The following is a 12,500-nucleotide window of genomic DNA, read 5'->3' on the forward strand; positions in this document are numbered from 1 at the left end:
TGTGGACTTGTAGTATAGGTTAGGTCGGTAAAAATCTTGCATTGCACTGTTGTACTCAGATGTTATAGGTGCAGATAAGGACCAAAGATTACGTATCTCCTCAGTCATCCCACTGTCATGGGTTAGACCACCAGTGCTCTTTAGAGACCTCATCAATGTTTGTTCTATGACAAGATCACTACTTAGTCCTGCCCAGCAATGATTGCTCCTTCGAACAACATGAAAACCATCAAGGAACTTTCGATAAACATCTGGGTGCTTTTCCTCCATGTTGGTCATTTGCTGCAGATAGTAATGAGCAGATCGTAGATAATTGAAGTGCCCAGCTGCAGCAAAGACAGTTAGGCAATTGGACACTGCCTGCAAATGCATCAACCAAGATCCAATAAGATCTGCCTTGATCAACATTCTTGCTATGCCAACCATACAATGATAATTCAGCCACAACTGGCTTGTCTTTGAGGTCTGAGCAAGTTAAGATTTCTTCTTCTCCATTACTGTCTTAAGTTTTATCAAAACCTCAGAACATGCAGCATCTTCTAGCATCATCTCTCCAATAAGAAGGGAGGAGTACAATCCCTCTGCCTGATCCACCAATGTCTGAATCTGAGGATCATCTTTGGCCATTTCCATTACAAGCTGGCTATGTTGGCACTTGTCAACAAGAAGGTGGCCTTTCAAAGCCCTCTGGACAGCTTTCCCTGTTAACATGTGCACCACCGCATTTTCTCCATAAACAGTCTCAAGTAAGTTTTTTAGGTCGGTCCCTTCCATGAGAGTCCCTCTGGCCCCTGCAAGTTCATGAGTGTATGATTTGATATAATTGGAAGATTATTTACACATGAGTACTGTAAGTTAACAACCCTATAAAAGACGCTAAAAATTAGTTTGCTATCATTATATCACTAAGCATACATTCTTTTAACTATTGCTTGTTGCAAGTTTTTGTGTATAAGGTGATAGTGAACATATGAAGGTCAAGAATCCAATTTCATAATGATTTAACAGCTCAATGGTATCCATAGTTGTATTAATGTGTCCTTTGCCTCCAAAAATGTAGGAATAGACACCAAGATCATCAAATTTGAGTTGATAAAGTTATGATGGTTCAAAGGTTTCGGCGGCCATCTTGGACGCCATCTTGAAAAAAAAAACACTTTTCCGGGGGTCATAGTTTGGTAAACTTTTAGTATGTTAAAAAGTACATTAAAACCTACCAGAATCAGTTGAGAAACCTTTTGTTACAATTTTTTGGGGGTTAAACTGTATTTTGCCCTGACTAATCTGGTACATCTCGAATGAAAAGGATAAAAGAGAAAAATCGGAAACGCTTAATTGCAGAAATTTTATCAGGTTGTGAAAATGAGCTTCATGATTACAACAATGTTTCCTGTGAAGAAGACTATCCTCAAAGTGAAGAAAGGGTTCATACAGCAACACTAGAATAGTTGCAGAGTCAATTGAACAGCGTTACTCAAGAAAGAAATGATCTCCTTACAAAGAAAGAGCAGTGGGATAAAGAAAGGTTACGTTTGTTGGAGGATTTAGAGATTATGAGAAATGAAGCATCATGTTGCAGAGCGTTTTTAGAAAAAATGTTTTCTCCTTCACAGGTGCAAAACATTATGAGTGGAAGAAATGTGAAACGTTGGGCAGATGGTGACATTAGTCGTGCAATAACATTGAAAAACTTCAGTCCTAAAGGTTATCGGTACTTACGTGATCGGTGCAAGATTCCTCTTCCCTCAGAAAGTACCCTAAGGCGTTGGGCATCAAAAATCATTGTTGAACCGGGGATCTTGCACACAGTTTTTGAAATACTAAATGAAAAGAGCAAGGAAATGAAAGAATATAGTCGTTTATGTGTAATTTCATTTGATGAGATTAGTGTTTCTTAAATCTGGTGTTATGACCAAGGATCAAAGACACTTTATGATCCTAAATCTCGTGTACAGTGCATTATGATTAGAGGAATAACAGAATCTTGGAAACAACTAATATATTATAATTTTTATACCATGGTTACCAAGGAACTGTTATTTGATGTAATTACAAAAGTGGAGTTTGTCGGTTTTCCTGTTGTGGCTATGGTGTGTGACATGGGTCCTACTAATATCAGTTTATGGAACAGTCTCAATATCGGAGCAGAAAATCCTTCATTTGAGAACCCCTCTGTACCCGAAAGAGAAATTCATGTCTTCGCCGATGCTCCTCATTTAATCAAGTTAGTGAGAAACAATTTTCTTAATGCAGGTTTTGAATTACAAAATATAAATTTTGTTTTAAGTGGATGTGTTAGGGAAATTGTCAACCGAAGTAAAAGTGATTTGAAACCCACATATCGTTTAACAGAGAAACACATAAATGTAACAGGTACACCACGTATGAATGTGAGGAAAGCAGTGCAGCTTCTTTCGGAAACAACATCTAAAGCTTTAGATTTTTATGGAAGTCAGGGACTTTTGAAGAACATGTACTGGGAAAGTACAAGGGACTCCTGGTTTGATGTGTTCAATTCAAGGTACCTTATGACAGAAAAAAATCTAGACATGCCTATGGGATGCAACTGTCGGAACAGAATAAAATCCTTGACAATATGAAGTGTACAGCTGAAAATATCCGAGTTTTGAAAAGTAATAAGATTTATCAGTTTCAAATGGGACTTATTGTGTCATGTAAATCCTTGCCAAGGTTGCATGATATGTTGAAAAGTAAATATGATGTATCATACATAATTACTTCCAGACTTAACCAAGATGGATTGGAAAACATGTTTGGTTGTCTTAGACAAATGGGTGCAACTTATGATCATCCTACGCCAGTTGAAGTCAAACACAGAATAAGGTCATATTTACTTGGCAAAAGAAACTCTATAACTGGAAAAAATTGTAACTCGATGAAGGAGTGCGATTCTTCAAATATGTCGGAAGGAATGTTCAGTCAAGAGAAAAGTTGTGAAAATAATGATTCAAATGAAACTGATCTTGAAAGAGAGCTTATGATTTCTGCAATGGTGTTTGCCTCTACTGAAGATGAGAAGATGCCAGAAGAAGATTCAGAAAACTTTGAAAATGAATTATATGAAAGAACTTTAGAGAATGTGGCAGACGAAGAGGGCCTTCGATATGTTGGAGGTTATGTCGCATCTAAATTTCCAGATTATCAGTTCTTGGGATGTAAGCTTAAAAAAGTGAAAGGTACCTGGATTAGTGCAGTAGAGCGACATATTGATAAATTAACGGAGCCAAGTGCTGAGACTTTTGAAAAATTAAAGGTAATGGAAAAATTTTTTAAAACATACAATGGAGAAAATACACTGAGACCAGGCAATGGAGTATTATACGACTTGGCACGCCATATTGAAAATTGTGTATCTTTGCCTTTTAAAGTAATAGAGTTTTTTGTTAGATGTCAGATGTTTTTAGGATGAGAGTTCTGAATGCCCAAATTATATCAAGTAGGCAAAAAAAGAAAAAGATTCATAAATTAACTAAATAATGCCATAGATTTTTTTATTTTTTTATTTTTACTAAATATTTCTCATTTCTATTATGAAGCCAGATACTATTATGTGTTATCTATGTATATTTATGTTAGTTTATCAAATAATGTATTGTAAAATTGTAAATAAGTCTTTGTAAATAAATACCAGGTCAAATGTTAATTTAATATTTTCAAGTCCTATCAATCATATTAATTCATGGTATCTATTATATATTAGAGATCCAAAATTACCAATCCACGATTTTGTATGTGCATTACAGTGACCTATATGAATTCAAAAGAACACCAAAGGTATACAAGATAACAAAGTGAGAAGGACATCACACACACTTACAGACAGGCCTAATCCCTTCGACCCAAGGTACTCAAGTTCAGTTGTTCTCTTGACCGCTCCCACCCTGACCTCCAGGAGCGTCACGGAAATACCCCACAACTACCCGCGACTAAAGTGACTGTACCTCTCTCCCTTATTCTATATACCTTGGTCATTTCCTTACCGTTGCATCATGAGACCCGTTGCTGCTCGCATCAGACCTCTCTGTACAACTCTATGTTCCGTCTTAATCCAATTATCACCGAAGATTTCTGCATTCTGTGAGTTTAGATTCTCCAATCAGTTGACTTTTGACTTGTCACTTCAAAAGTAATTGATATAATATTTCAAAATGCTGTTAGTTTATTAATTTCATTTCATTTATAAAGCGTGCGATCCTGAATACACAATTCAGAGGTTTCTGGTGTAAAACTCAATTGGCCCATATGCTTGACTAATTAACTTTGAAGATGTGTCCATATTTCACAAAACTACTTATCATTCTGCTTCCGTGATTTTTATGATGATTTTTGATTCAAAACTGTACAGCTCAACTAGAAAAAATGAAAGTCGCTGCCCAATAGAAATTTAGTTATGGAAAATACACTTATATTTTCATCATTTGACTAAAAAGAATGTTTAGAAGTAAATCTCTCCATATCAGTTGTTACAAGGACAGTTCAGTTTTCATCTTCGTATCATTCCATCATGTCTTTGCATTCTACTTATTTTTATCACCCCCTCTATGAGTGATAGCTGATTTCAATTAGATCATCTGATAACAAAAAAATATGTTTTATAACTATTTAGCTTAATTTTAGGCAGTAGGTGTCAAAAATATGTGAAGCGTACTTTGGTAAACATAATTCTATAGGATTCAGATTACAATAAAAAATCTAAGATTGTAAATTCCACTATAAAAGAAGACACTAATGATTGAATTCATGATTTAGATTTATTCAAACGAACCCAAGAATTACGTTCGGTTTTACTACTTGTCATCACACGACTGATTTTTCTTCAAAAGCTTAAATTTCTCAATATACTTTCATTTTATAAGATATGCAGTTATTTCTGATCATTAAAGGTTAAAGGTTGCTCAGGAATGGCAGAGGCAAGAGACAGTGACAATGCCCTGTACACTGACCATATGTACAGTACATACAGTATATATGATCAACGCCCAAGCCCCCTCTCCACCCAAGCAAGGACCAAGGAGGGCTAGACAATGGCTGCTGATTACTCAGCATATAGATCTATAGACCCCCAAAACTTGCCGTCCTTAGCTCACAATGATGAAGATATTGTTGACACTACTAGAAACTATCGAGGTTGAGCTTGACCAGTTCGGCAGATCGCCAGACAGTGACGTTTCCAAGAAGTCTTGAGATTGTAGTTCAGGTTAATTTCTATGCTAAAGTTAACAGCCTTTAAAGTTTATTACCAAGGCAAGCTTACAGAAAAATGAAAAGTAATTACTTCCTATTCAAGGCAATCTGATGGTGCCACTTAGGGCGGAACTGAAAAGGTAAAATGTAAAATTTATTGTATATTTAACATCTCTAGTAGCAGATTATAATGCCATTAAGTATGTATCATATCTGATTAATATACAGTATATATGTAAAAATCATGCTTATGATAAGAACTTGAATTTGAAATGAGGAGAAAATATGAGAAGCTCCTAATACTGTAACTTAATGCAGTAAACACAGTTGGTTTTCCTGTACAAGATGGGTAAAAAAGGATATATAAAAAAATCAACATATTTGCCTGAACTTTTATTTTTTTTTTTCTAATATTTGAAAAGGTGATGTAGTAAACCTTTTAACAATGACTGGAATAGGAAATACGGTAATACATAAGATAAATCACAATGATCAGAGTAACTGGCAACACTATGGGAACTAAAATATTATACACAGCGCGAAAAATTATCATATCTATAATTATTTAGCATTATCTAATATACAACACAATATCGAGTATGAGGTGACTCTTGGTATACATATATAAAAAAACATAATCATACTTGTCTTGACACATCAATATTATACAATGAATAAAAGTTCTAAAAGAACAATAATGGATATGATCATTTCACATCATCAATAGGGATGTCACCACAACTATAAATATTTGAATCAGACTGTTACAACTCATTCTTACGGTTTTCTTTACGACAAGCAGCAGAAAGTCCGTCCAGTCTATTTGTATTACAACCGTAGACTAATCTTAATTCCAGCTTATTTCTCGAATGACCATTTCTTTTGGCAACGCAATAAACAACAGCTTTAACACCAATATACGACTGAGGCTTAACTTATCACAGTTTTATTGATGGTGTAAAGAAGAGAACGCACTCAAGGTTGTCTCGAAATCTGTCTGTTTTGATCTCACTAGCTGATTTTATTTCTAAATACATTAAGAAAAAAAGACATTCCAGTTTCTGTTGCGCTCATGTGTTGTAAAAGATGCACTTATTCAACTTACACGTGAATTAAAAAATCTCGTAGATGTATTGGAAGACATAATGATGCTCAATAACATATACTGTACGTATAGATATGGTTATGTCTGTATATGAGTGTGTGTACAGTAAATGTCGAAAATGACTGGGAGATTGATGGTACGGAGAAAACATACAAAAGTGACGAACATAAATGTAGAAATCTATGTAACTATTTCATGCGTATTTGGATTCTCAAGAGCTACCATAATTACGTTCTTATACATAAAGGGAATATGCGGAATGTCAATATCTCACTATATTACCATTCTAGGCTACAGGGATGAAGATCACAGAGTAATATTGATGTACTACAATATTTGTCAACTTCACACTGTGATAGTTGAGGGCTTTATCAGTGTCATAGACTCGGTGATAGTTTTCTTCTTCTTCTTCTTTTTTTTTTTTTTTTTTTTTTTTTTCACTTATCATTGGGTTGTGTTTAGTGAGGGTGTGGAAAACAGCGGCATTACATATTTTTTTTTTATACATTTCGACTGTCATTGATAGCGGAACGTTTGAGACTGATTAGAAAGGGTTCACCTTCCTCTGCAGACCATTCTGTGGAAATATTTGGAAATCAACTGCATTTGGGATGCAATTACTCAAAGTAGAATCAAATAAAATACAACGCTGGATCCACAGATATTTTTACTGATATTTTTAACGAATATCACATTATTATGAAAGTATGACAGGTAAATTAAGTTCACAGTAATACACAAGTATATATTGATATATTCTCTGCTACGTGGGAGCTTTCGGCAACTCGATCAACTGGTCTCTTCAATTAACCGAAGAAAACAATTTATCGACTTAGCAAAAGATACCTTGTACAGGAACTAATACACACATGCATATGCATATATACACACAAATACATACACACAAGCATTTATATATATATATATATATAAATATATATATATATATATATATAAATATATATATATATATATATGTATATATATATATATATATATATATATATATATATGTGTGTGTGTGTGTGTGTGTGTGAGTGTGCGTGTTATTGTGATTGTGTATTTCTTAGGCCTTATTTTATCAATCAACATTTCTTTTATGTCAACATAGAACCAGCCAAACGGTTGCTTTTTAAGCGGACAAAATGCCTATTTCGGAAAGAAGGAGAGGAAAAGAACATAATGAAAATAGATGCATATTTATATGCATATGCAAATAAAGAATGAATAGAAAAACAAACCAATAAACTAATAAAAGAATATGGAGTTGTTGAAACGTAGGAAGATTCTTTGGAATAGTACCTATGACTATTTTGAGTTCATGGCCGACTATATCCACAAAATAGCTAGATCTGCAGTTTAATTGAAACAGAATATATATCTGCCATGAATGCAAATTGCAGGTTAATTGCTTTATCGCTTCTATAAATGATTTCAATAATTAATTTGTTTGATGTTAAATTCTTTGACTTCAAGTTGAATGATATGCACTCTCCCTGAACTATAACCCAAGTCTGACGATAGCTGTCCTCACATGCTAACTACTAGAGAAATTTATTATCTGGATTTGAACTTAAATGCAGCAAGAATTCTGTCTGTACCAGGATAGAAACCTGCATGCAACTCAAGACGTACGAAAAGCATCATAATTACAGCCAAAGACAAGCACGAACATAATCAGCATGAGATTGTTGGAAAAAAGAGAGCAGCTATTCCAAAGACTTTCATGGGTAATGAGTGGACTTACTGGACTTAAGTTGAGGTTATTTGGACTTGCAAGAAGAGGTCAACGCTAGAAATTACAACACTTCCAAAGGCAGAGGAGTGAATGACAGCGTAAGCTGGACGCTGCAGGGAAGGATTGGAACATGCAAATAAGGCTATGAGAACAAATTAATTAAAGTAATATCGTGAATGTTAAGACATCGAATGGCAGAGCAAGAGTGTATTGAGGGTGTCATTATGGTTTCTGGAATTTCTTGTGGATGAAGTGTAATTCTTGTCAAGATATGGAATATCTGAGAAACTTATTTTTGTATCTTAAACGCTTAGCAACAATACTCAATTTCACATCTTCTGTAATACACCATTATGATTCACAACTTGAGACCTGTCCTAATAGATTTGCCAACCAATAAATTGGCGTTGGTAAACTACTAAATTGTATGTACAGCCTTTCAGAAGAGTCATTGCATAGTAATGAGAAAATTGTTTACAACGTTATTCTATTTCTGCAAAAGGGATTGGTATAAAATACTCGGTTTCCGGATATTACTAAATGGGGTAATTTTTCTTTAGTTTTCTAATATAACTGTCCTACTTTGCTATGTACTATGCCTACACTACTAACCTAGCTCAAAATTTACGAGCCGTACTAGTTGAAACTGGTGCAGTCATGCGTATCATATATGCAAGGCCTGGACAGTATTCCCCGTGGCCAGAATTCCTTTATATGGAAAGCTCACTTGGAGTCCCTTGGAGGAGAAATTCGGATGAACATAATTAGGTTGAATTATGAATAATAATAATCTAAATAATAGATGTAGTTTGGCCATCTATGTTTTCAAATTGATCGCCTCACAGAAAAAGTTTTATTTATCGTTTTAGTCTGTAATGAAATCAATTATATTTGAATAAGAAAAAATCTAAAGTGTAGTAGGTTTTACGGACATAAAGATTTGCAAAGAATACATGGATTAACCATTTTTTTTTTGTTTAATTATGGAACGTACTAATCATTTTTCCTTTAGTAAATTCACTTGTAGGGGAGCAAACAGTTTCACAAGCTTAATTGCAACTAAATGCCTCACTTATGGTATACTGTATATATCTTTACGAGGAAGACGTCACAGTTGCTTACATATCATAAAACACAAGTTATCATGAGGAATTTTGCGGTTCATGGATAGGTTTCCAAGGACAAGACCCGGTATTCGTAATAATAAATCTATGATGAAGATTAGGCAATCTTTTCTATATTTGTGAAGGCTACGTTAAGCTAAACAAATTCCATTATGCAAGTCTAGATTTAATTTGCAAGTCCTTCAACATACCTGATGCGAAACTGATGCTAATCAATCAGGGATTTTACCAAGGATTCCCCAACAACATTGGAGAGATTGTGTCCTGGTTTGTTATATCGAATGCATCATACCCCTTTAGGTATGAAGTTGAAATAGTTGAGACCAGTTCATTGAAATGTTCCAAATTTATTTCTCAGAAATGCACTAGTTAACGAACGCTACATCTAAGACTATGAAATGAAGGCACAGAGCCAAGCTGTACCTATTTTGGCCTTTCTTTGCCTGCATGAATGCTACACAAGCTATAAATATGTGACCCATTCATGACAAGTCCGTAAGTTTGGACAAAGAAGATTGCGCTAGATATTTGCTATAAAAAATGTTTATATATATATATATATATATATATATATATATATATATATATATATATGTGTGTGTGTGTGTGTGTGTATATATTATATATTTACTTATCTTGTCTTCGACATTATTTCCTATTAGTAAATGTCTTTTTTTGACTGTTTGGGAAATACGTCCACAGTCAATGATAGTGTGAAAAGGGTAAATTAGTTCTGGTTTAATCGACACGATTACCTCATTATGAAAATCAACTAACCGAATATGTAAGATATAGCTGAAGTATTCATAAAAAGCTAATGCCAGGTAACACTTTTCAATAAAAAACCATTAAAGTAACAAATACAAAAATATGTTTCAAATTGACAAGTAAATACTAGAATCTCAATAGAGACCAGAAAAAACCCGTAGATGCCAAACCACTGGAATCACGGCGAGCATTGTTCCACTTTGTTGTTCGATGGTTTCCTACCTCTTGTATACTTGGCCAAAAGTATCTCTTTGGTGGGTCTCTCCCGACTCAACGTCCTTCGTTTCATCGATGCAACTAAGGTCAATCTGACTTGCAACCTCTGCATCTGTGTCACTTTCTTCTTCGTCAGAATAATCATCAAATTGTTCATTGACAGCCTCTTCTGTTTCTTTTTCCTCTCCATGCTCTATGAGATGTTCTTTCTGTTGCACATTCAAGTTACTAGCATTGGGACTGAAGAGTCTGTTGGTTGGCTGTTTGCCAGCGAAGATATCCTTGAGAAGGGGCACAGACTCTCGAGTGTCAAGGCATGATGTGACAGAGGATGACGTATTAGCACGTGGACGGATTTCATCTTGAAGAGACACTGTGCTTTCGGTGCCTTCTGCTGACACTTGATCCTCCACCGAGGCGACCAGAACCACAAGCTGGAGGACTTCGCGCAGAGGTAGAACCACTTCCTCGTGCTGGGTAGGTTCGGCTGACTCCATTTGGGATAGCTCTGCATCACCCTCACTTGCTGATTTTTTTAACATTCCGTGCAGGGATTTTGAATATTCCTCAATGGGCTGTGGGGATTGGGCTGCAAAGTTCCTGATGGTTGGAACTCCATCTGACCTTACGACTACGTTCACGTCTAGAAGATCAGCCATGGTAAAAGTGGGATTTTCTTCACAGTCCGAATCTTCTGATACTGTTGGGAGAAAAATATGTCTTAAACCACGACCTAAACTTAAACTTGACAAGAACACATGAGACCATAACACGAAATCATGGAAAGCATTATGATTGAGTTTACCAGTTCCTTCCTAATAGGAAGTTAACATACGATTATTTTCGTAAATTAAAAAGATTATTGATTTTATATTTTTTTTCCATGACGTAAGTCATAATGACCATAATGTATAACATGGCTGGAGAAGACATGCTCAAAATGAAAATACTGTACACTATATTGCAAAATATTACTCATTGTATTTCATGACGAGTTTCAGTTTGACACCTATGCAGGGTACAAACGTTGTTTTAATTTAAAGATGATTAAGAAAGTAATGGATTCTGCTCATTTATCTACATATCTATATTAAATGATTATGTGCTTTTGATTATATTTACCTTGAGTGCAATCTAATCTGACGCTTGGTTTGCGAGACCTAGGTCTACAGACTCTGGCTCCTTCCTCTCCAGTAAGAGCTCCTGCTACTTCTGCCATGAGGGCCATGACTTCTCGTTCGCTCTCCACTACTGACGTCTTTCTTTGGCTGTTACGTATCTGCATTGTAAATGTATTTTGATTAGGTTAATCAAAAATAGTGAACTTATGTGGATGAAATCACCTCGAATACTCTTAGGATCAAAGCAATGAAACTAATTACAGCCAAACACCAAAGTCACCATGTTGTCTCATGTAATTCAGCTCCACAGGCCCATTTCATAAGCCACAATAATCTATTAAACGGTATATAATAATTTCTAACATTTCAATTTTGACCTCCATGAATCCCTTCTTCCATAATCTTCATTTAAAGAACTATATTTGATAAATTAAATATTCATGTTTCTAAAGCCTGTGATTTTCATCCTTGGTATCCCCAAATTAGTAAATGGTGAATGCTGCAATAATATTGTAACTCTTAAGCTAAAACGTGGAAAAAAAAATCTTGGTGATGATTTTATCCTTTAGTTTAGCTTAACCGTGGACAGCGACACCAACTCCCATTTAGTGCATAAAGTACAGCATGCCATATATTCATATCCATTCAATAAATCTGTATCAGTGCTTGCCACTTGTGGACATCAAAATAGCTAATTTATCAACATCCATTGTGTATCCAAAGCTAGTTTTTACATTGAATGAAGCCTCTTGATTTTGTATCACCCAGTCCTTCCGTGAATTAAAATACCGATTTTTCCATTTCAAATAGTGATATATGCAGTAATATCGCAATCATTACTTTCGTTTACATGGAAACTCGTGTTAAAGGCTTGCGAGTTCAAAACAATTAATCTTCTTTTAAAGAGCAAAGGCAAAAAAAAAAAAAAAAAAAAAAAAAAAAATAAAAGTTGAATATGAATATTTGAGCCCCTACAAAGCTGAAACAAAAGTAAAAACATTAATATACATACTTACATACACACACATATATATGCATATATATATATATATATATATATGTATATACATATATATATATATATATATATATATATATATATATATATATATATATATAGGCCTATATATAAACATAAATGGACGAACATGAATGCTCACCGAGCCAACCAGTTGTCTGAAGAACTCTGCTTGCTTGGCCATTTTCTTGGTTTTGAAGTTGAG

At 34.7% G+C, this 12,500-nt stretch overlaps 1 protein-coding gene across 3 annotated transcripts in view; it reads right to left on the bottom strand.

The window, feature by feature from the left end:
• Positions 1-6,299: 6,299 nt before the first annotated feature.
• The window catches only part of LOC137625969 (uncharacterized), a 247,843-nt gene continuing 241,642 nt past the window's right edge, over positions 6,300-12,500 (bottom strand). For all 3 annotated transcript variants that reach the window (XM_068357051.1, XM_068357043.1, XM_068357060.1), the window contains exons 8-10: positions 12,438-12,500; positions 11,279-11,435; positions 6,300-10,856 (exon numbers count right to left, since the gene is read on the bottom strand). The exon at positions 12,438-12,500 is cut by the window's right edge and continues 146 nt beyond it. In XM_068357051.1, coding sequence (XP_068213152.1) covers positions 10,159-10,856; positions 11,279-11,435; positions 12,438-12,500 — 918 coding nt within the window. In that variant the 3' untranslated portion in view covers positions 6,300-10,158. The remainder of the gene's footprint in view (positions 10,857-11,278; positions 11,436-12,437) is intronic.

This window comes from Palaemon carinicauda, chromosome 2 (genome assembly GCF_036898095.1).
Source record: "Palaemon carinicauda isolate YSFRI2023 chromosome 2, ASM3689809v2, whole genome shotgun sequence".
Lineage (NCBI taxonomy): Eukaryota > Metazoa > Arthropoda > Malacostraca > Decapoda > Palaemonidae > Palaemon > Palaemon carinicauda.